Source organism: Ovis aries, chromosome 7 (genome assembly GCF_016772045.2).
Source record: "Ovis aries strain OAR_USU_Benz2616 breed Rambouillet chromosome 7, ARS-UI_Ramb_v3.0, whole genome shotgun sequence".
Classification (NCBI taxonomy): domain Eukaryota; kingdom Metazoa; phylum Chordata; class Mammalia; order Artiodactyla; family Bovidae; genus Ovis; species Ovis aries.
The window spans coordinates 71614208-71639721 of NC_056060.1; the positions used below are offsets into that span (position 1 = coordinate 71614208).

General features: G+C 39.3%; 1 protein-coding gene across 2 annotated transcripts in view; it reads left to right on the forward strand.

Annotated features, from left to right (window-relative positions):
- The window catches only part of PRKCH (protein kinase C eta), a 362213-nt gene that overhangs the window by 110421 nt on the left and 226278 nt on the right, over nucleotides 1–25514 (forward strand). For both annotated transcript variants that reach the window (XM_027971917.3, XM_027971916.3), the window contains exons 3-6: nucleotides 14244–14394; nucleotides 19464–19498; nucleotides 21337–21425; nucleotides 22936–23065. In XM_027971917.3, coding sequence (XP_027827718.2) covers nucleotides 14244–14394; nucleotides 19464–19498; nucleotides 21337–21425; nucleotides 22936–23065 — 405 coding nt within the window. The remainder of the gene's footprint in view (nucleotides 1–14243; nucleotides 14395–19463; nucleotides 19499–21336; nucleotides 21426–22935; nucleotides 23066–25514) is intronic.

Genomic DNA, 25514 nt, shown 5'->3' on the forward strand with positions numbered 1-25514 from the left:
CAAACTTTTTTCATCAAGCAGACATCAGTGAGCAAGTTTTGAGCATGAACCCCACATATATGTATATTTTATACAAGTTATGTATATATAATTATATATGTATGGTGTATATATAATACTATAGTTGCTATAAACACAAAGTATCACAGAATTGAAGCAAGAATTTTGGATTGACATGTACATACTGCTATATTTAAAATGGATAACCAGCAAAGACCTACTGTATCGCACAGGCAGCTTTGCTTAATATTATGTAACTACCTAAATAGAAAAGATGGCAAAACAATGAAAACAGTGACAGACTTTTTTTTCTTGGGCTTCAAAATCACTGCAGATGGTGACTGCAGCCGTGAAATTAAAAGACGCTTGCTCCTTGGGAGAAAAGCTATAACAAACCTAGACAAGGTATTAAAAAGCAGAGACTTAACTTTGCCACCAAAGGTCTATCTAGTCAAAGCTGTGGTTTTTCCAGTAGTCATGTACAGATGTGAGAGTTGGACCATAAAGAAGGCTGAGTGCCGAAGAATTGTTTCTTTTAAACTGTGTTAGAGAAGACTCTTGAGAGTCCCTTGGACTACAGGGAGATCCAACTAGTCAATCCTAAAGTAAATCAGTCCTGAATATTCACTGGAAGGACTGATGCTGAAGCTCCAATACTTTGGCCACCTGATGCAAAGAGCCACCTTACTGGAAAAGACCCTGATGCTGGTAAACATTGAAAGCAGGAGGAGAAGGAGATGACAGAGAATGAGATGGTTAGATGGCATCACACACTCAATGCACATGAGTTTGAGCAAGCTCCAGGAGATGGTGTGCTGCAATCCACGTGGTCGCAAAGAGTCAGCCACAAAATGGAAAAGACTCTGGAAAAGGATAGATACCTGTATATGTATAACTGAATCACTTTGCTGTACGCCTGAAACTAACACAACATTGTTAATCAACTATGCGCCAATATAAAATTAAGAGTTTTCTTCTTAAAGTGAGGAATGTGAGAAACAGATAAATAGAAGGGCAGTAGTTTCTTCCTGTACTCCACCATAGTAATTTGAGAACCTCTTGGAGTAATGTTACGCTTCTTCTTGGTGTTCTTGGCCCTAGTAAATAGTAGACACTTGACAAATATTTGATGATGGTGGTATTTAGGTATTAAAGTGACTAGGTCAGAAGGTGACTATTAGGGATTGCTTGATCCTTGTATTTTCTTCATTCTGGACATGGGTACATTCTGTTTCCTCTTCTTGCAGCACTCTTCCCCAGTTTTCCTGTTCCTTCCCTTCACTAAGCACATTTTTCCTGTTCCTTCACCTCCCCTTCACTTGTTCTGAAATTTGCAGCTTCCTTGTCCTTAAGAGAAGCCACCTCTGATTGCCCCTGTGTGGGTGAGACTTCTGCCCTTCCACACTTCTGCACAGTAATAACTATTTATAGTCTGCCTCCAACATAGACTTTCATTTGTTGAGGGCATTACTGTACCTTGTTCACCATCATACCCCTACTTCCCATTGCAAAGTTCAGCATTTAATAAAGGTTAAAAAATCTGTGGATTGAATACATGTAGGATAGAGAAGTGCTTCCCTGGTGGCTTAGATGGTAACGAATCTGCCTGCAATGCAGGAGACCTGGGTTCGATTCCTGGGTTGGGAAGATCTTTTGGAGGAGGGACTCGCAATCCACTCCAGTATTCTTGCCTGGAGAATCTGCATGGACAGAAGAGCCTGGCATGGAGTCGCAAATAGTTAGACACGACTGAACAACTAAGCACAGGATAGAGGAGGAAGAGGTGGTATGTCCTCAGAGCCTGTTTGAGGACCAAGGTTATAGCAAAACTGACCTGCGCTTTAATGTCTAAGATGGGGCAGAATACCTCCTCATCCTCAAAGTGATTTGTGAGTTGAATGACAGGTTAGGGTTGAGAAGTCTGTTGCTCTTCATTTTCACCTAGAACCCTAACAGTTTGTTGAACTGTTGTGTATTTAGACTGTGTTTACTAGGTTATGATAAAGCTCTGAATCAAAACCAAACTATACAGACTTTTTTAAAGTGATATGTTGAGCTAGTACTAAGTGCTCTAGAATTTGGAGGCATTTTTCCCACTTATCCAGCTATTTGGTATATACTTATATACATTTCTGCTTTTCCTCGAAAGATAAGAACTCTTATTCAAGGATATAGAGTGGACTATAAATGATAATAAAGAACCCTTGGAATGCATTTTAAGAAAAGAGAATTCATTTGTCTTTGACTAGTGGAATGTTCTTTCTGGTAGCACAGAAATAATAATACTGGAGCATGAAGATGGGAATTTATTGCTAATCCAAAACTCTGCTTTTATCAATGGTTTCAATCCTTGTCAGTACCAAACCTTTGTTTACATTGTTTTAAAAAATTTAATTTATTGCCTTTTATTTGTTCCTGTTTAAGGCATAAAGCAATTGTCAAAAAACAAAACAAAACAAAACAAGCCCATGAATCTAATAGCCAAATGTATGCTTCTAAGTTGTTAGCTTCTAATAGGATGTGACTGTATGATATAAATGACATTTGGTTAGAACAGCTATCTCTCTTTTTTAAATTTTCAAATATAGCTGACTGAGGTTTAAAGCCCTGGCATTGCTGTTGGAAATTAGAGGAAATTTGGTTGTGTGATAAAGATGTTTTACCTTCAGTGTTAGGTTTTGAATTAGTCTGTTTACAAAGAGCAGTGGTTCAGTGGTTTTAAAAATCATGTTGAATCAGCAACGTGAGGGAGCAACATTGCTTTCATTCCAGCCATGTAGCTGGAAAAGGAAATGATTAGACATCATACTCTTCATGGCTAATATCCTGTGAAGTTTTTCTAAAATCATGAAATCAGGACTCTAGAGCTTAGAAGGGACCTCAGAAGTCTACCAGTGGAAAAAGGTGGGGGGGGGGAAATGAAAGGGAAATGGAATCAGCCAAACTAAAGGGCAGGATTCTTTTAGTTCTCAGCAGGAAACACATGTTTATCTGGAAAAGATTTTGGTTGGACAGGTTGTTTGTATAAGAATCTTTTTTGTGAGGAAGGAAGACCAACCTGAGCTTGGAGGCTGGGGGTGGGGGGTAGGAGTGGGGGTGGGGATGGAGAAAATAGTCTGTAAACTTTGAGTGAATGAGGAAAAAATAGTTTTCAGATAGGAAAACTCTACTTTCATAGGGATGAGATGCTAATGCTATTAGCTTACTTTTAAGTTAGCCTTGCTGCATTTTCATTTTATAAGATATGATTAAATGGTAACTTTAGCATTAGTTACTATAAAAGCAGAAATGGTAACTTTTAAAAACATAGGGGAAACTTATGTCCACACAAAAAGCTGCACATGAATGTTTATAATATCTTTATTCATAATTGCCAAAATTCGGGGGCAACCAAGTTTCCCTCAGTAGGTGAAAAGATAAAGTGTGGTACATCCACACAATGAAATATTGTTCAGTGCTGAAAAGAAATGCACGATCAGTCCATGAAAAGACACAGAGGAACTTTAAATGCTTACTCGTAAGTGGAAGAAGCTAGTCTGAGAAGGTTACATACTGTGTGGTTCCAACTCTATGACATTCTGCAAAAGGCAAACTGTGGAGAATCAAAAAGATCAGTGGTTACCAGACTCAGGGGAGAGAAGCAGATGAATAGGCAGAGCACAAAAGATTTTTAGGGCAGTGAAAATACTCTGTATGATATTATAATGATGAATATGTATCATTATACATTTGTCTAAACCCGTAGAATATACAACACCAGGAGTGAACCCTGAGGTAGTCTGTGGACGTTGGGTGGTTGTGGTGTGTTTGATGTCGGTTTATCCTTGGTAACAAATGTGTCTGTCTGGTGAATGACACTGATAATAGGAAGACTACACGTGTGCAGGGCAGGCACGGGAGGCATATGAGAAGCCTGTACAGCCTCTCAATTTTGTTGTGAACTGAAAACTGCTCTGAAAAATAGTCTTTAAAAATATATGGAAAGACGTTTTAATTGGAAAGTAGTTGGGAAATAGCAGAGTGACACCACTTATGTAAGACTGCATATCTGTACAGTGTATATATGTGGCATGTTAACTAAAATTTTCAGTGATTATTTGTATAGTAAGATTGAAGATGACTTCTTAAAAGAAGATGTTCTTCTTTATTTTCTTTATTATTTACATTTTCTATAGTGACCATATATTATCTTTGTACACAGCTACAATGAAAAAACAAAAAGATTATGTTACCTCTGCTCTGACAGGTGAAACCACATCATGGCTTCATTATCCTCTGAAGTGCAGAAGGTTATCAAAGGGACAGGAGTCCATGAGTGGGGCATTTTCTCTCCAGTTAAATTTAGTAGTGAAGGATAAAAGGAAATTGCCAGATAACTGGAAAATGCTTCCATTTTAAAGCATATAAAACCAAGATACTTTATCTAACTTAAGCTTCAAGTTGTGGATAATGTCATTTTGAAGTATTTTCCAGATACTCAGGATGACAATGAGAGGAATGATATGGACACATCTCCAGGGCTGCAACACAAATCTGATGGGACAGAAACATGTTTCCTCCTCATCCTGAAAGTAGATAGTTAATAATCCACTGAGCAGTGTTTACTTTTCTTTTAAAAAACTGAGGAATGAAGAAATGGCTGCTGGAAGTCCATTTATGGATGAAATCAGTGGGGGGAAATAAAATATTTGTAGAATCTTGCTAACAGAGTAGAAATTCTTACCATTGTTTTGCAGCAAGGAATTGTAGGATTCTTGCATTTGATCATAGGGAGCAAGAGGAAGTTTCTTTCGTTAAGTTATGTGTGCAGAAAAGAGTAGGCGCAATAAAAAGTTTATTATTCTAAGAATTTTCTATTTATACTTCGTCTCATTCCACAAAGAATTTGAAGCTCCTTGTTAAGAAATTATGTAGCAGTTAAATATAAATAAGAAACCAGGGCCAGGCTAAGTATGAATTCATTCTATGTTAGATACTATGAGTGATCCACCCATATTTCCTCTCAGCCACAAAGGAAGGGTGGAAATGTTGGAGAATTAATGTCCCCTTTCCTTGAAGCAGCCATTAACCAATGTCAGATGAGATCTAGAGGATAAATATCTCAGTTTCGTTGCCCCTTGAGTATGGTCTACCAAGCCTTTGAGATCCCTGAAGGAGCCCAGGTGGCAGGATGAAACGGAGAAGATTTGATGGGTTCCTGAGAGCTGTGGGTGTTGGGATAGGGAGGTTGACATTGGTATCTGCTAAGCAGACTTGGTGGTGGTGGTGTAGTTGCTAAGTTGTGTTTGACTCTTGTGACCCCATGGACTGTAGCCTGCCAGGCTTCTCTGTCCATGGGATTCTCCAGGCAAGAATACTGGAGTGGGTTGCTGTTTCCTTCCCCAAGGGATCTTTCCCACCCAGGAATCAAATCTGGGTCTCCTGCTTTGTAGGCAGATTCTTTCCTGACTGAGTTATGAGGGAATCCCACTTAGTACAGGAGTCTGCTAGGTTCTTAATGAAAGGAACCCTGGTCCTCCAAGCCCATTGCTACTGGGCTTATTCCCAGTCTACCTCAGTCTTCCTCTGCAGAGCCTTGGGGATGCCCCATTCCTGGGACCTCAGGTCTGAACCTCAGAAAGCGAGGACCAAGGAGAGAGACTAGTCTCCTACCTAAGGCCCACCTGAAAGGTATTTTGCTGTCTGAGGACTCAACTTTCTCTCAGATGTTGGACAATGGAAGCACCACCATTTGGGGGAAAATCTACACCCTATTACCTTAAAATAAAATATGATTCGAATAGGACAACTACAGTAAACCTAATTTCCCTAAGGAGTTTCACATCCACTGAATTATGCATATTTCATAAGCGTAGCTGGATGGATGAAGGATCGGTTTTGGAAGGGAACAAACTTACACAGGGATACTAGTTAGGAAACTATTTCACAGTCCAGATGAGAGGAAGAAGGCATGAGCATGGGAGGGAAAGATCACAGAAGGTTTAGTTAGATCATAGAAGGTTTAGTAGGACTTGATGACCAATTTGTTGTGAGTGAAGAAGTATATGAAGACATCTCTCTTGTTTTGTTTTGTTTTGTTGTTTTCTGATGACTTCAGGCAGAGGGGTGCTACTACCCCTAGCATGGCTTCAAGAAGTTGGGGAAGAGGGTTCAGCCTACCAATGTCAAGTTTTAGGTTTGTCTTGGGTATGTCTTGAAGAGATGCTGAGAAGCTACTTAGAAACAAGTTTAGTAGTTAGAAGCCAGAACTAGAGCTGCGTATTTGGGAGTCCTCAGTACCCAGGCAATTGTTGGAAGTCAAGAGATCTTATGAAGTCTTGGAGAAGATGAATGAGCAGCCAGAAAGACCAGAAAAATGAGGTGCAGAGAACCTTGGGACATGCACATGTTTAAAGGTTGGGTGGATGAGACTAGCTGGTGCAGGAGGCTAAGAAACTGTGGGCTGAGAGGAACCAGATGTTGTCGGAGCCAAGATCCCTTTCTTTAAGTACTGAGGAGAGTACTGGCTTCTAATGGAGCCTGGATACCATTTCTGATGGCCTTATCCAGGACCTTTGTTCTGCTCCTGTTTCTGCTAACAGAGGAGGCTGGAGGCATGCGTGGGTAGGGGCGGGGGGATGAGCTCAGCTTTGCTAGTGCTATGAGCCATGAGTCCTACGTGAGAGAGTCAGTCTAGTACAAATTATTTTTCTCTCCTTCTGTTGCCATTGATAGTCATCTCTGCGAGTTTGCATGATGGTAGATGTTTTTGTAGGCTGGGCTTCCTCAGAAGCCAAGTCCCTGAGAAACATCTGTGTATAGCTTCTGTAGAAGCAGGTCTCATTATACATTGAGTCTAATCACTCGTTCTGAATTTGGAAATAACTGTGAGTCATGTGGTTCAGCTCTTTTTAAAAAACAGAAGATTCTCTTCTGCTCAGTGCCACGTAGGGGCTTTTGCCTGCCATTTTTCATCATCACTGCTGCTGGTACAGATTCTCAGAATCTTCTCCCCATTCTGGTTCACCAAGCTCCCCTTCCCCTTCTAAACAACTGCTAATCTCTGCCCATTCGTCAAATCTTCCTTAAATAATCAAAGGACTAGGTACACATCTCCTGTGATTCTGTCTTCACTCACCACCCACTAAATGCTCTCTCCCACTGGTGTTGTGTTCTTGTAAAGATTCATTTCAGTTATGTGTTTGCCTTATACATGTGCTAATCATTCTCTCATTATCATTATTGTCTCAGACAGGAGTCATCTAAGTTAAACTCTTAAGCATTATTCTTTATCACACGGTTCTGCGATCACATGGCTTCTTCTTCAGTGTGTTGGATAATACTAAGCAAAATTCTCTTGCTACCTTATTACATTACCTTTCAGGGGTGTATTTTGGAGACATAACAACATAATACTCTGTTCTTTCTTGACTAGTAACTTGTGCTCAACACAAACGTTTTCCTGTTTGTTTTTCCCACAGTTATTCCCTCGCATGTGCACACATGATAAAACGAGTATCTCAGGAAGAAGAAAAAAGACATTTGATAGCACTGCTCAGTAGTTCAACACAGTAAACAGGGTCTGGCCTACCCACTTCGATCACTGGCTGCTTGACCTCGTTTAACCTTCCTGTTAGTTTCTGTCTCCTCACCAGAAAATTTACTGCTTTCCAGGGGAAGACCCAGTTGATTCTAGGAGACCTATTGTTAATAATGTTAATAAAGGACAAAATGCAGTATGATGTTAACTGTGGTTGTCCTGGGATAAAATTAAGAGTGGAGGATTCCGGGGGTGGCTCTGGTACTAAGTAGCTAGATGAGCCTTGGAAATGTTGTTGAACTTCTTTACGAAATGGTTTCCTAGGTACTGATTCTTCTTCAAGGCAATTGGATGACTGGATTAAAAATCCTTTCTAGTCTTTAACACTGAAGTAAGCGTTTTAACAACAGTTATAATTGGTAACAGTTGCCTCCTGCCAGGTATTTTTCTAATTATGTTACACTTATTATTTCAGCAAGTCCCCAGAATGGCCCTTTGAGGAGGGTTCTCTAGCCTTTATGTTCTACAAATGAGGAAACTGAGGCATAGACTGAACAATGTGCTCAAGGTCTCCCAGTTTATAAGGGGGAGATGCAGGATTCATAGCTGCACTCCAGATTCCAGGCCCTCACCTGCCTCACTCACCTGCAGGCCTTTATACCTGTGGTTGCGTATAAAGGCCTCAGGACCTCTTCTGCACAGCCCCTTGAATACCAGTTACAGAGTATAGTAAACCAAGTACCGGTGCTGCTGAGCAAATTCAACTTAAATTGCGTTCTACATGAAATCAAAAGTATTTCCTTTATGTATTCTATATCAGTAATTCTGAAAATTACAAAATGCCATAGATTTTTTATCTCTGATTTTAACTTGGAAATTTGTAACTATGATTTCTCCTTTTGACTCACATCAGAATGTTTCCAAAGTACTTTCAAACATGGATTTCTATGTCTGGTGTGCATGCCTGCGGGCATGCATGCTAAGTCACTTCACTCATTCTGACTCTATGTGACCCTATGGACTGTAGTCCTCCAGGCTCCTCTTTCCGTGGGATTCTCCAGGCAAGAATACTAGAGTGGGTTGCCGTGCCCTCCTCCAGGGGATCTTCCCAACCCAGGGGTCGAACCTGCGTCTCTTACGTCTATCTGCACTGGCAGGCAGGTTCTTTACCACTAGTGCCACCTGGGAAGCCCGTGTCTGGTATGTGAAACTTTAAATTCAGATAGGGAGAGCAGAAGGCTAAAAAAGATGGAATAGTTACCATTTTCGAGATAAAATTAAGACAGTTTGATGGAGACTTCTGAAAGCCATCTCTCCCCTACAAATCCTCCCGCCAGCAACATAAGTTTCATACCAATAAAATTTTCTACAAGGATAACTTACCCTGTGATGGCTTCTCAGGTTCTGAAAAAGAATGTGTGGGATGACAATCAGATTTTATGAAATACAGTTTTATTTCAAAATAGTTAATCATCATTACATTTAACATAATTAGTCTCCACCCTATGGTTGGGAGTGCTTGTGAAAACCAACTCCTGGAAAGACAGATCAGGGCTCTGCCCATTTCCAGAGATGGCAATGTGAGTTTCCACGCTGGGGCATGGAGCCAGCTTCCTATTTACTTAGAGGCATTGAGCACCTCAGGAGCTAAATAGAAGTTGTGATGCAAGTTTTGGCAGCAAAGCATGTTAGGATTGTTTGATGTGCTCAACTAACAGATGATATGAAAGATTTCTCAAAGCCCAGGGTGGTTTCAAGTACAACAGGATTAAATTGTCTTTTTAAGCCCTTCTCAGGCCTAAATCAACAGAAGGCCATGCAGACAATAAGGAAACTCTCCCTGCACTCTCAAGTGGGGGTTCAGTCTGTACTCAGAGTAACAGAGTGCAGTCCCAGAGTTCATTCTTCTGCTCAGGGCAGCCAGCAAGACAGTGGTGATACAGAAAGCCATATGAAGCCACAGCAGCCCCCGTTTTCTTACATGACTTAAATTTCTTGCGGATTCCGGAGATGTGGGTAAATGTGTATGTTTGCTTTTTAAATAAGAAGAGGTACATGTGCAAACGAATGCAGAGGAAGGAAGAGTGAAGTTTGGTTACAAATGACCATGTATGAGGTCTGGTGAGGCACCTGGGATAGGAGGTGAAAGAGACACAGTCCCTAGTTTCCTGGGGTAATGGGAAAGATGGAGGTGTGCTCCCAGGTTGCTATGGAAACAGGGTGAGGAGAAGCATTTCACCCTGATTTAGGGTTTGGGGGCAGCCGCTTAGGCTCTGAGACACACGGGAAAGTCTATGTTAACTCATTTGGGAAAAAAACAAAAACCAAAACCGAGGAAAGAACATTCAAGGAAGGGTGAAAGGCAGGAGTGAATGCAGGGGGATGACTGACTTGGTGAACAACTACATGCAGTTTCTTCCTACGTCCTTCTGGCTGTGAGATCACCTAGAAGTTTCATAGGTCAGATTACTGCAATGGTAATAGCTGTTGAGGGGGGAAAAAGGACTCAATTTATGAAATGTTAAAACTGCAAATGAGCTGACCTTTTAACCAATCTTTATAGCATTAAGGGATTGTATAAGTAAATTATTGGTAATTAGACTCCCAAGGGAGAATTTAATTTGCATCTAGATGTGATATGTGTTCAGTAATTCAGTACAAGTTTTACTTTGGCCACTGCTGAGCTGGGTCTTAGGTTGGTGATAATGTAGATCAGATATAGGGTGTTATCATCTAGGCTAAATTTCATCATCTGTCAGCAAAGCGACATTAAAATCTGCTTATTTTGTGGTTACTAGATGGCTTCTAGAATTATTGTGAAAGAGAGCAATAGAGTGATTTCTGTTCTTGTGTGACCCTTATCCAAAGTTGTAAGACCTTCTTAGGAATATTGATTATATAATACTTTCCCCATAGGACTGAGGACTTGGGGTATATTTTCATCTTCTTTGGATAGATGGGAAACCTGAGGATGAAAGTAACTGGGCTGCTTACCAAAGAATTTACACACACACACCCACACACACACCCACACACCCACCCACACACACACCCACACACCCACACACCCACACACCCACCCCAAAACAAAAATTAAAGTAGGTACGATTTTAGCCATACTAGAGCCTCTGGAGAGTTGGTGTCTTAGCCAAATTTATTTGGATGTTTTTTGCATTTCATTCTCTAAGATTTCTTGTATTGAACTTCATTTTTACTGTTAAAAAGAATATAGCATACATTGATATGATGTTATATAGATACAACTGATATATAGTCCTGCTTTCTGTAGGAAAAAAATCCTAGAAGTTGAATTGTTACATGCAAAGAAATGAACATAACACTTGAACAAGGTGACAAGAGCACCAACTTGAAAAGATATCTGCACCCGCATGTTTGTAGCAGCATTATTTACAATAGCCAAGATATGGAAATAACCTAAGTATCTGTCAATTATGAATGAATACAGAAGTTGAGGTAGTATACATACAATTAAATATTACTTAACTATAGAAAATGAGGAAATCTTACCATTTTTGTCAACATGGATAGACCTTGAAGGCATTATGCTAAGTGAAAGAAGTCAGAAAATGACAAATACTGTATGATCTAAAAAACAGAAAAACAAAACAATCAATTCACCGAAAAAAGATGTCAGATTTGTGATTACCAGAGGCAGGATGGAGGTGGAAGAGGAATTAGAGGAAGGCAGTCAAAAGGTTTAAACTTTTGGTTATAAGATAAATAATTACTAGGGATATAATGTGAACAGCATGATGACTACAGCTAACATTTCTGTATAGTAAATAGGAAAGTTGAGACTAAATCCTGAGTTCTCATCACAAGAAGAAAATATTTTCTTTCCTTTTATTATATCTATATGAGAAGATGAATGTTAGTTGAATGTATTGTGGTAATCGTTTCACAGTATTTAATCAGACCATCGTGCTGATATGCCATAAATATATACAGTGATATTATGTCAGTTATTTCTCAATAAAACTGGAAAAAACATTGACAGGTATTGTCAATTGGTTATCAAAAGAAATCATTCTCAAAATAGATACATGTGTTGAATGCTACCATGTGTCTAGCTTTACACAAAACCTTTTTAATGCATTACTTCATTCAGTCCTTGGGGAAAAAAAACCTAGGAGGAAGGTAGTACCTGATTTATAGATGAGAACAGGGAAGCTTAGCAGGATAAATACATCCAGAGCACGATGGGGCCAGGACTAGAGAGACAAGCTTATCCTCCTCCCAGCAGAAGCTGGAGGTGCTTCTTTCCCTACCTGGTTGTAAGAATGGGCATGTTAACCATTTTTATAAGTATTTGCCAACTTAAGAGGTAAAATGCTATTTACCTCGCGATTCTTACATGGCTGTCTTGGATGGGATTGGACATCTTGGCATGTTTAATGTCTGTTTGCATTTATAATTTTATGAATTGCCTGTTCACTTCCTCTGCCCCTCCTTTTTACTAGATTTTTATCCTCTTTTCTAAATGATTTATACATATTATAAATGTAACATTTTGTCATGTGTTACAAATCCTTTTCTCCTCAGTTTGTTTCCACTCTGTTTTGTTTATTGACAGTAGGACTTTAAATGTCGTAGGTTACAAATCTGTGGATCTTTTATGGCTATAGAAATTTGTTATCCTTATCCCTTTCTAGGAATATTTTTTCCCCCCTCTGTGGTTTCTTTCTTTCTGTAATTTCCACTTTAACATTTATCTTAGATTATTTAGGTGTAAGAAGTGAGGTAAAGATATTTTCCAAAAGGCTACCGAGTTGTCTGAACACTACTTATTGAATAAATCCATCTTTCCCACTGATTTGAACCATATTATCTTTCAGCTAAATTGATTTCTAGTTTGGACTGTTCTTGAAGGGGTAAAGCACTGTTTAAATTATTGTAATTTTATAATGTGTTTTAACATGTACAGCAAGTCCTCTCTCATTGAAATTTTTGAACAGTTTTAAAATATTTATGGTACCAAATAAACTTTGAAAAAAAATGTTGAGTTTAAAAACATCCTTTGGGAATGTTGATTGTGATTTTGTTCAGTTTAGAGATTAGTTTAGAAAGAATTGACAGCTTTATAGTATTGAGTGTTCCAATTTAAGAACTTCATTTTTACACATCTGTTCATCTTCTTCAATTGATTTTATGGTCTTTTTTCATATAAATCTTGCACTTCTGATAAATTATTTCCTAGATAGTTTTGTAGCTATATTAATGGGATTTTTAAGATTATTCTAATCAGTTCTTTTGACATAATAAATACCTTGGCTTTTAATGACTTATTCCTGTCCATCATACTGTACTCATTTTTTAATAAATTAGGCTAAATTCTCCTGAGTTTTCTAGTCATACATTAAATAACTTCAAATAATGGTATCTTTGGCACCTTTTCCTGGTACTTTGATCTTTAATTTTCATATCTAATAATTTTAGCAACTACTTTCAGAATAATATTAAATAATAGTGGTGATAATTAGTCTTATTCTTAACTGTCACTGGAATTTTAAAAAAATTACCATTTAGCTTTTGATCTGTGAAATCATGTGTTAGTCATGTTGAAGAGACACTCTTCTAGTCTTTTTAAAAGAATTTTTTATTGGATTACAAGTTAAATTTTACCAAGTGCCTTTTTAACATCTATTGAAACTGTCATACTTATTCTTTTACCTATTAATAGAATAAGATATAATAGGTTTTATAATAATATGCCTATTGTTATGCTTCTGAGAAAATTCCTACTTGGTCACAGTGAGTTTTTCTTTTAAGGTAATGCTGAGTAGTACAGAAGTTTCTGGTTATTTGAGTATAATTGCTACTGGGAAAAGTCTACCTAAATGACTGCTTCAAAATTAGAGGTAGTCCTTTAAAATCTTTATAATTCTTTCTAAAAAGTTAGACTATTGTTTTATGTAACTCTTAGTGAATTTTGATCATTATGTTTACATGTTTACACAGAAATCTTCTACTTTTTTTTCCCAGGTTTTAAAATGTATTAGCAGATTATTCTTGTATGATTCCTCTAATTTCCTTTGGAGAAAGCATTATTGAAGAAGGAATCTTTATTTTACAATCACAAGTCTCTGCATACATTGGGAATATTCTAGAATAGTAAAGTGGAAAAGATCCTTTACCATCTAAATCGTGCATCTAAATGGTGCACGATTCTCAAGTCTTCAGATTAGGAGCCACCATCTTTAAAATGTGAGATTAGAAAAGGAATTTTGAGTGTATTCCCAGTTAATTCCTGTGTATTCCAAGTCAACAGAGATGGTGCTGGAAATGATGCTTTTGGGCAGGGCTGTCACTGTGCTGGGGGCAATTCCTCCACTAAGTTTTGTGACGACACTAGCATGGAAGGAGAGTAATGAGGAGTCCCGTTTGCCAGCCGGTCAGTGAATCTAAGGTCCTAGACAGCCGGGCAAGTGCCTTGTGACCACGCTGCTGTCACACACTGGGACCTCAGAACCCTGGGGAACCCAGGCTCTGTGCTGGAGAGACTAGCCCAAGATAGTCAGGCAATGGGAATCTCAGAGTTCCATAGGTCCAACAAAGCATGAGGATTTGGGGGGCTGTTTTGTATCTTAAAGAAAGAAAATAATAATAAGAACCTGGGAAGTATTTGAACTATCCAACTTTCTCATACGTTAGATGCAGATAGATTCATTACACTCTTTTTTTCCCCCCTTCTTTTAATATATAGCTACTCTCCAGAGAGACCGAATCTTCAAACATTTTACCAGGAAGCGCCAAAGGGCTATGCGAAGGCGAGTCCACCAGATCAACGGACACAAGTTCATGGCCACATACCTGAGGCAGCCCACCTACTGCTCTCACTGCAGGGAGTTTATCTGGTAAGAGGCTCCTTGGCTTCTCTCCTGCCATGAGCTGAGACTTCCTCTGGTTTTGTGTGATTTCAGGAGAAGACATGATTATTAAGAATTGTTTTAGAATCTGATTTTTTCCCTCTTATTCTAATATGTTGACCTAGAAACTTTAATCCCCAAACCAGCAGAAAAAAATTACACAATTTACAGATTAAGTTTTAAATGTTATTTCTTTTGCTAGTCATTTTGGTAAAAATGTTAATGAATCATGAATTGGTCAAAAAGCAATAATTAGAGAGGCTAATCAATTAATAAATGGTCTACACTTGAGGAAAGAAATATCAACAGTATTTCTGTAAGAAGGCGTGAATCACATGATGACTTACAGAAATTAATTGTTTCAGCTACATTAAGCACACAGCGGTCTTCAGCCTGAAGGTAATAGCTTTCAGTGACCACATACTATAATCCCTGACATATAAGAATTAAGATAGTTAATAGTTGAGAAATTCTAGATGATTTGGAATAATATCTTATTATATATGTCACTCAAGCTTAAGTCTAAGAGGCAAATCTATAATGTGAAATAAATTTAAGTAGTAGTTATCTTCAGTTAGAAAGTGAAGGTGAAGTCACTCAGGCGTGTCCAACTCTTTGTGACCCCATGGACTGTAGCCTGCCAGGCTCCTTTGTCTATGAGATTCTTCAGGCAAGAATACTGGAGTGGGTTGCCATTTCCTCCTCCAGTCTTCAATTAGAGGCAACATTAAACACATTTACTTTCAGAGAGAAAGAAGAAATACCCCCTCACTTGCACAAAACATACACACACTCTTCTCAGAAGGAAGAAAAACACTCTTGCATTTTGCTTTTGTTGCAAACTTTAGTCATTTGGAAGGAAAGTTATGACCAACCTAGACAGCATATTGAAAAGCAGAGACATTACTTTGCCAACAAAGGTCTGCCTAATCAAGGCTATAGTTTTTCCAGTGGTCATGTATGGATGTGAGAGTTGGACTATAAAGGAAGCTGAGCGCAGAAGAATTGATGCTTTTGAACTGTGGTGTTGGAGAAGACTCTTGAGAGTCCCTTGGACTGCAAGGAGATCCAGCCAGTCCACCCTGAAGGAAATCAGTCCTGAATATTCATTGGAAGGACTGATACTGTAGCTGAAACTCCAATACTTTGGCCACCTGATGCGAAGAGCTGACTCATTGGAAAAGACCCTGATGCTGGGAAAGATTGAGGGCAGGAGGAGAAGGGGATGGACAGAGGATGAGATGGTTGGATGGCATCACCAACTCAATGAACATGGGTTTGGGTGAACTCTGGGAGTTGGTGATGGACAGGGAGCTGTAGCATGCTGCGGTTCATGGGGTCGCAAAGAGTTAGACACGACTGAGTGACTGAACTGAACCGAACTTAGTCATTTTGTTTAAGGCAGAAACACTTGGTTCATTTCTGCATATTGATCAATTGCTTTGTATCATGTGGGCTTTTTTGTGATTACTTTGGATTTTATACCTTTTAGCAAGTCAAAATCCAGGCTTTAGCTTATGGTTCTGGTCTTTTAAATCATGAACAGGGTTTAGTCTATTATCCTTTTAAAGTATTACTGAAGTTGATTTGCTAGTATTTTGTTGACGATTTTTTGCATCTGTGTTTATCAGTGATATTGGCCTGTAACTTTCTTTTTTTGTGATATCTTTCTCTGATTTTGGTATTAGGTTGATGATGGGCACATACAATGAGTTTGGAAGTCTTCCTTCCTCTGCAGTTTTGTTAACTCTTCTCTAAATGTTTTGTAGAATTCATTTGTGAAGCCGTCTGAGCCTGAACTTTAGTTTGTTGGGAAGGTTTTTAAAATTATTATTATTACGGATTCAATTTCAGTTCTGGTAATTGGTCTGTTCTGATTTTCTATTTCTTCTTGGTTCAGACTTGGGAGATTGTACCTTTCTAAGAATTCTTCCATTTCTTCTAGTTTGTCCATTTTATTGGCATATAGTTGCATATAGTAGTCTTTTATGAGCCTTTGTATTTCTGTGATGTCAGTTATAACTTCTTTTTCATTTCTGATTTTATTGATTTGGGCCCTCTCTTTTTATCCTTGATGAGTCTGGCTAAAGGTTTATCAATTTTGTTTATCTCTTTGAAGAACTAATTTTTAGTTTCATTGATCTTTCCTATTGTTTTTTAGTTTCTATTTCACTTGTTTCTGTTCTGATCTTCGCGATTTCTTTCCTTCTACTAACTTTGAGCTTTGTGTTTTCTTTCTCTAGTTTTTTAGGTGTAAGGTGACGTTGTTTATGGAGCTCTTTCTTATTTCCTGAGGCAAGATTATATCACTATAAACTTCCCTCTTAGAATTAATTTTGCCACATCCCATAGGGTTTGGATTGCCATGTTTTCATTCCCATTTGTCTCTAGGTATCTTTTCTTAAATTTCCTTTTTTATTTCTTCAGTGATCCATTGGTTGGTTGGTAGCATATTGTTTAGCCTCCACGTGTTTGTGTTTTTTGAAGTTTTTTTCCTGTAGTTGATTTCTAATCTCATAGTGTTGTGGTTGGAAAGATGCTTGACATTTCAATTTTCTAAAATTATTGAAGCTTGTTTTGTGGCCTAGCATGTGATCGAGGAGAATGCATCCTATAGGATGTTCCATATGCATTTGAAAAGAATGTGTATTCTTCTGCTTTGAGTGATGTGTTTTATAAATATTAATTAGATCCATCTGGTCTAATATTTTATTTAAGGCCTGTGTTTCCTTATTGATTTTCTGTCTGGATGGTCTGTCCATTGCTGTAAGTGGTGTATTAAAGCCACCTAATATTATAGTGTTACTGCCAATTTCTCCCTTTAATGGTTGTTAATATTTGCCTTATATATTGAGGTGCCTCTATGTTGGATGCATGTATATTTACAGTTGTTACATCTTCTTCTTGGATTGATCCTTGATCATTATGTAGTGTCTTTCTTTAGCTCTTGTAACAGTGTTAATTCTGAAGTCTGTTTTGTCTGATATAAGTATTGCTATTTGAACTTTCTTTTGATTTCCATTCACATGGAATACCTTTTTCCATCCCCTGGATTTCAGTCTGTGTTTCTTTAGATCTGAAGTGAGTTTCTTGTAGGTACCGTAGATATGAGTCTTGTTTCCGTATTCTTTCAACCAACTTCATTTACTAAATGAAGTCAGAAAGAGAAAGACAAATATCATATGATATCACTTATACATGGAATATAAAAAATTATACAGAGGAACTTAGTTACAAAACATAAATAGACTCACAGACATGGAAAACAAACTTATGGTTATCAAAGGGGGAAGGAGGGGACAGGGATAAAATAAGGATTCATGATTAACAGACATACACACATATATATAAAAAATATAAAAACAAGGACCTACTGTATAATACCAGGAACTATATTCAATATCTTCTAATAACCTATAATGGAAAAGAACCTAAAAGAGAACCTATCTGTAATAAATCACTTTGCTATACACGAGCAACTAACATAACATCATAAATCAACTGTACTTCAATAAGATAAATTTTAAAAAAGAAATGACCCTAACTTTGTACACATTAAAAAATTAAAAGAAAGAGAGTCTTGTCTAAACCAAAGGCCCTATACTGGTTGTTGGTATGATGAAGCCTAAAGTTATAGTCTTTAACAAAATATTCCTATTCCATTTTTAAATGGGAAAAATTAGCATCTCTGGACACTTTGAGCCAGTTCTCTTCTTTACATGCTCCAGTTAGCTGTGGACACACCCCTCCATGGGTTTGGCCAACCGGAAGAGTGACTGTCTATTGCTGTTTATTTCATGTCACACCATTCAACTTCTCTTCTTCGCATGACCTGGCTACTACAGGTGTTTAGTAGGCATTTTGGGTGAGAACTTGTGATCTCAACTAACATTCTAAGTGGAAAGTTGCTTGATAATTTAACTTAATGTTTTTCTACCAGGGAACTTTAACTCCAACCTACCTCCTCACTCCCTATACACACACTTAAAATAGTGGTATATCTGTTTTATATATATATGATTAAACATATAGACCTTGGCATTCATTCTCATCACCAACTAGATATGTGAACCTGGACAAGTTATATAACCCATCAGTGTCTCTTCATCTGCAAAACAGAGATAATAATTTTATTTTATTTACATAGTAAAATTTTATGTACACTTAGAGTGCCAGGCACTGTTCTAAGTCTTTATCAACCCTTTTAATCTTCATGATGACCTCATAAAGTAAGTACTGTTATCATTATGCCTTTGATACAGTAAGAATCAATGGCTCAAAGAAGTTAACAATTTGCCCCCAAACACATCCAGGCCATCTGACTCTATGATCTGTGCTCTAGGTCATCCTATCACGTGTGCTACCTCACATGGCCTTTGTGAGGATGAAGTGAGATAGTACATGTTGGCTGCTTGGCTCATTGCCTAGCACATCCTACAGGCTTAGTAAAATGTGATCTTTATTAATGAGGGTGAAAACTGTACCACTGTCATGCAGACTGTATTAGGGAGAGACAGAGATGGGAGCTATGAGCATGATGGGCATCTTGTGGTTGTACTTCTCCCGTGTAGACTCTGGGGTGATGTGTGCACAGAGAAGAGGAAAGATGCTTCAGGTCAGTCAGGTCCACTGGACTCGCCTGTTTACCTCCGTATGTATATCTGCATCTAAACTTCACCTTCTACACATCTTTCTGTGTATATGAGAGCGAATGCTCAGTTAGGCGGTAGAGTGACACATCAGCCTGAGGTTCAGTCACACGCAGAGAAGGGCTTATTTTCACTGAGGACTAGGGGGATTGCCACGGAGGTTGGTAGAATAAGAATTGGCAATACTTACCTGTTTTTATGATTTGGAGTATTCTAATTTGTCAATTTCCTTTTTGTCTTATGGTTACAAGCACTCAAAAAGGACGTCATCACTGCTGCTTCTCTGAAATTTTATTTTTTATAAAGGACTAGAGGATGAAATTTGTTTTCCTTAAGTACTGTAATTATAGGAATTGTTGCTGAAATGTTTGACTAATGGTTACTTTTTTCTCTATTGTCTTGAACCAGGGGTGTATTTGGAAAACAGGGTTATCAATGCCAAGGTAAGAAAACATTTTTGAAAGTATATTTAATCTTGTTTCTGTGTTGAGTGATTATACCAAGAGGAAACAGGGTACATTCCATTAATATTTTGATAAATAACTCTCTGTAGGTCAAATGAGACCCCATAACAGCATTATCACAACTTGATCAAATTGACATTTATAGAATACTCCATCTAAGAGAAGCAGAATACACATTCTTCATAAGTTTTCTAGGAAAATTTACCAACAGAGAACACATTCTAGGCTATAAAACCAACAATAACAAATATAAAAGAATTGAAATCCTAAAAAGTATCTTCTCAGACAGCAGTGTAATGAAACTGAAAATCAGTAACAGAAAGATAATTAAAATACTTCCAAGTATTTGGAGATTAAGCAATATATTCTAAATGGCTCATGGGTCAAAGAAGATTTGAAAGGAAATTAAAAAAATATTTTAAACCCAGTAAGAATACAGTTTATCAAAGTTCGTGAGAAGCAGTGCTGAGAGAAAAATTTATAGTATTAAATGTTTAGATTACAAAAGAAGAAAGATAGAATCAACAATCTAAGTTTCCGTCTCAGAAAGGAGAGAAACTTAAGCCTAAAATGAGCGGTGGAAAATAAATAATAAAAATATAGTGGGAAACAGTGAAATTTAAATTAGGGAACCAATAAAGAAAAGCCACTAAATCCAAAGCTAGTTCTCTGAAAATATCAATCAAATTAATAAACCTGTAGCCAAGCTGACTGTGAAAAACACAAATGCCTCAGAATATAAATTTTTTCTATGTGAAGGATTCCCTCTTATAAAAAGACTAGTTAGTTCCCTGGGCACTTTCAGTTTGGTTCTCCTGAGAATTCAATCTGATGAAAGCTAGATTTGTTTTAGACTATAGTACTATTTACTGATTTGTCATCTGTCTTTACATATTTAATCCTGGAAACTTTCATGTGTCTTGAAAGATCTTAAAAATGATGTGTATTTTTAATATTGTTTCATTGCTCTTTAATGGAAATTGGGCTGTGTCTACACTCTATCAGTTATCTAAATGAAAACGAAGAAAAAGTTATTTATAAAATTCTAGCTATTCAAACAATTGATTGAGTCATTCTGCAAATACTTAGTGAATGCCTACTTTGTTCAAGTCATCATGCTGGCTGGGAATCCTGAGTACACTGGAGGCCATATGTGGAACACTTTAAATGAGGGAGGCCAGCTAAAAGTTTAGGAGATCAGAGGAGGGGGAGAGAGTTTCAGTCTAGAAGGGAAGTCATGGGGAGTGTATTTCCATGGAAGAAACATTTTTAAAAGTTTCGTGACCTGTTATAAATTTGATTTAGTTAAGTGATAGGAAAGGAAGATATCCTGGGAATTGAGAAGGATGTGGACAGTGTGTGGAGGAGGGTGAAGACTTACTCCAGGAAGAGCAGCTAGTCTAGTTTTTAATGGGACAAAAAACCATCAGAGAAGAAATGTGACAAGTGAGTCTGGGGTGGGCTTGAGAGACCCTGAAACTGATCTGGAAAATTTCAGCTCTGTTCTGACTGATAGTGAGACACGATTGAGTGCTTTAGATCATGGGGCTGAGGATGTCAGCAGCATACTGTGAGATGATTCCTCTGGAGGTAGGCACAGGAAGGATTAAAGCCAGGAATGATGACATGGGTTCCAGACTTGAGTATGAATAGTTTGAGCATGAGCAAAAGCCTGAGTTAGGGTGAGGGCAAAGAATATAGGAAGGAGGGGAGCACAGGCTTCCCATGAGCCCAGCATCTAGCCCTTGTTACTCTACTGAAACTGGCTAGGCTGTCAGCCTCTGATAAATGTATAACTGCTGGATTTTATTCCCCAGTGTGCACCTGTGTTGTCCACAAGCGCTGCCATCATCTAATTGTTACAGCCTGCACTTGCCAAAACAATATTAACAAAGTGGATTCAAAGGTAAGATAGCAGTTTGCTGATTGTCTACACACGCTTATGTGTGCACATTCTCTCTCTCCCTCTCTCCCTCCCTCCTCCTTTCTCTCTCCCTCTCCGCCTCTGGGTCTCTCTCTTTCTCTCTCTCCCTCTGTCCCTCTTTGCTGCACCCCCCACTTTCCTTCCATATTCCTTGAAGACGACGATGGTATCAGAATTGAAATGTCTCTCCTTGTTATATTATGGCATTGTATTTCTGTACTTGCTTAGCTTAACCTGTCCTTAAGATAATTCCATTAGTGATCAGCTGGGTAAAAGCTCTAGGGATCAGTTCTTCTAATTTCAAGAGAGATTTGGAATTGTGAGAAGTTCCCTGAGTTTGGCACTGGATGACTGGTATTTGAGTGTAGAATCCAGCCTCTGCTAGCTAGCTTCTCTCTCACCCTAAATCTTAAAATAGGGTCAATACTGCAAGACACAACTGATGTGATAAATATGTTGTTAACTGTAAATTGCACTCTCTAGATAAAGTGACTGTTGGCCCCTTCTAGCCTCTCAAGAAATTTCAGGGAGGATGTTTATTTATACATAAATTCTTGAACTTCTCTCTTGCCATTTTGCGTCCAGCTGAGGTGGGTATAACGCTCTAAATTCTGAAGGTAGAAGGAGGGTGAAATATTACCAACAGTTATTGGTAAATTCACGGGTTCACCGAAGAGTCTGGCTCTGAATTGATGGTCCTTTACAGTGTACACCCAGGATTGCTATGGAGTACACATAGAGGCGTGTGTTCTTTCTTTTGAGAAAGAGCCCAGAAAGGTTTCAAGAGGAGTAATATTACCCCATTCCTTGTGATGCCTGGCTCTGTTGTTATTGCTTTAAATTTGATGTAGATTAGAGCAGACGCCTAATCTAATGATTTGCTGAAAATAGTATGAGATTACACCTGATCCAAGAAGTGATTGTATGTGACATAAAAGCAGAATCTTTGCACTGAGATACCAAAATCCAAAGACAGGCAGAGGCTGGAAGGGAGGAATAAGATCACCACTGGAATGTCACTTTGGAATGAATTCCTTAGGTGAGCCCATGTCCTCTGGGTACCACCCTCGGCCCTGTCCTCATGATATAATGAATTTTTGGAAGACCTTGTGGTGATAGTAAGTGTATGTAGTCTATAAAAGGCTTGTTTAATCCTGAACTTCAAAGGTTCCAGGAAATGGACATAGTTGTGAGGGGATTGGTAGGGAGAGACACACAGCTTGAATATAAAAGATGAAATGAAAATTCAAATTTCTTTTAATCTCCGAGGATGGAGAACAATCTTGCATACCACACATTTCTGTCCAGTCTTGTTCACTAGAAAACGTGGTCAGTCTGCATTGTCAGGCCTGGGTGATTCACTGCTGCTGAGCAGTAATGATGTACCCATCTCAGGTGGGATAGTAACACTGTGAGTTTGGTGGGCTCCTGTTAACGGTTTTCGGAGAAGGTGTGGCATTTCAGCTCTCATCCTCCTGTTTCCTTTTCGCAGACTGCTGAGCAGAGGTTTGGAATCAACATCCCACACAAGTTCAGCGTCCACAACTATAAGGTGCCGACGTTCTGCGACCACTGTGGCTCGCTGCTCTGGGGCATAATGCGGCAAGGACTTCAGTGTAAAAGTGAGGTGCTGGCGCGCGGGGTAGCTGCTTCCCCAGGAGAACACCTCGCTGCCAGCTTTCCAAAGTCTGCAGTTCAGGATCTGACCTAGAACTGATGGTTTTAGACCTTTTATAAACACACGTCTCAGTGACTCTTGATCGTCCCTTGTCGGGCATGTACAGAGAGCTGCACTCGATCCACAAATGTCCTGACTACAGCCTGTTTACGCAGTTGCTAAATTAAATGTCCCATCTGGTTAGCTAGGCTGCTGGCTATCCTCTGTTCAGTGCTGAGTACAGGCTAGTCGTTGTGTATTTCAATAGGTATATGAAAGAGGAAAAAATGGCATCTGGTCAGAAATGGACGATAGTAGGAGGTGAGGTGGTCAGCAGAAAAGGTTGGGTTATGGGTAAAGAACTGGCAAGAGAGGTGGTCTGATGACCTCACTAGAAATAAGCAGAAACTGCGTTACAAAGGCATAGCTGGAGCTGCCCTGTGTCTTCTCAAAGAGCTTGATAGAGATTGGAGGGTAGGTGGAATGAAGGACTCTTCAGGTTTGGCCCCATGTGGGCTTGCACTTCAACAGCTATGCCCAACAGAACCTGAGTTTTGAGCTTTTGCCTTAGCAAAGGGTCAGGAAATGGGGGCTGATCCCTGTCCTGTTAGGAGTTGAGAGGCTACTGGCCTGGAGTCATCTCTCACTGAGTGTTTCTGAAACAGTCTGGCTGTTGTGGGATGCACTGTCCCCTGCTGAAATACATGTGAAGTTCAGCTTAAAGCCTTAGACATTCTAAGTCACCAGAGGAAGGCAGAGTTCATGTCAATAAAACTGGGCAACTTCCACTGGCTGGATTTACCAAACCTGCTTCTATTACCGAAAAAGGGCTAGTCCCTTGTTTTTAAGAAAGACCAGTTCTTTTGTTTCTCCAGAGCCCCATTTGATTATTCTTTTTTCATGTGTGCTGTGTGTGTGTGGACTTCCCTGGTGGCTTAGAAGGTAAAGAATCTATCTGCAATGCAGGAGACCTGGGTTCCATCCCTGGGTGGGGAAGATCTCCGGGAGGAGGACATGGCAACCCACTCCAGTATTCTTGGCTGGCAAATCCCCATGGACGGAGGAGCCCGATGGGCTACAGTCCATGGGAGTCACAAGGATTCTTTTTTCATAGATACGTGAAATAAATTCTTTTTCAACCAAAACAGTGCAGACAGTGCCCGTGTGGCTTTGTTTCAGGCACTGCTTGATCATGAGGTGGGCGGTGTCCCTTTCTAGGGTGAAAGTCACTTTCTGCTCCTATATGCTCTGTACAGAGCCATGGGTGGGGCTCATCTGCATGGTTCTTGTCCCTGGTGGTGCTAAGGATAGCACACCTACAGAATTCCTATCATTTTTGCTTTTCTTGTCACGTGGTGCTTTAGAAAGGCCACTACTGGCTTGTATGTCTCCATACCAGCCTTCCTGAGAGAGGAGGATGTCCTATGAAGCTAATAAAGCTTAAGCCTCAGAGTCCCTCCCTTGCAAGGAACCTTCCAAGCTCTCTACTTGATGGAGTGTTCTTTTTCTTTTTTTAAATGATTTTATTTATTTTTGACCACGCTGGGTCTTTGTTGCTATACGTGGGCTTTGCTCTAGTTGCAGCGAGCAGGGACTACTCTGTGATCTGGGGGCTTCCCACTGCGGTGGCTTCTCTTGTTGGGGAGAATGGGCTCTAGGGTGTGTGGGCTTCAGTAGCTGTGGCTCCCGGGCTCTAGAGCACAGACTCAATAGTTGTGGCACACCAGCTTAGTTGCCCCACAGCATGTGGGAGCTTCCCGGACCAAGGATCGAACCAGTGTCTCCTGCATTGGCAGGCGGATTCCCAACTACTGAGCCACCAGGGAAGCCCCAGAGTGTTCTTTTTCTCAAAGAAGATAACCCTAAATTGCATAAATTTAGCTCCCAGAAATTTTGGAACTGTGCATCCTTCCAAAGATGGGCTGACACGTCCCAAACATGTATTATGCTGCTTCATTTCTGCCTCCACTCTGCAGAACCAGGTCAAGAAACCATATCAGAACTTTGTGCTGATTAAACCTCAGGTCTTTCATCATCCCAAGTCAGCTTCCTGTGCGCCAGGAGCTTAGTCTGCTTCGCTCTGCTCTTCCAACTGTCACTTACTTTGACCTTTAAATCAATTGCTTTTTGTCACCCATGAAGCCACAGGCTGCAAGCCCTGAGAAACACAGCCACACAGGATGCCGCGTTCTGTGCTGTGGGGGCCAGCCAAAGACAGTGCTCAGAAAGAAGGCTGTACTTAGAGGTTTTTCTCTCAGACTCACCACTTCACTGTTTGAACAGCCATCTACACATGGCTTTGTAATTACCACCTTTTTTTGAGAGGTACAAGGAAGAGTATAAAGTCACTTGGCATGTTTCCTTGTTACTTAGTTGACTGAGCTGTCACTCTGATGAACATTTTAATCTGTGTT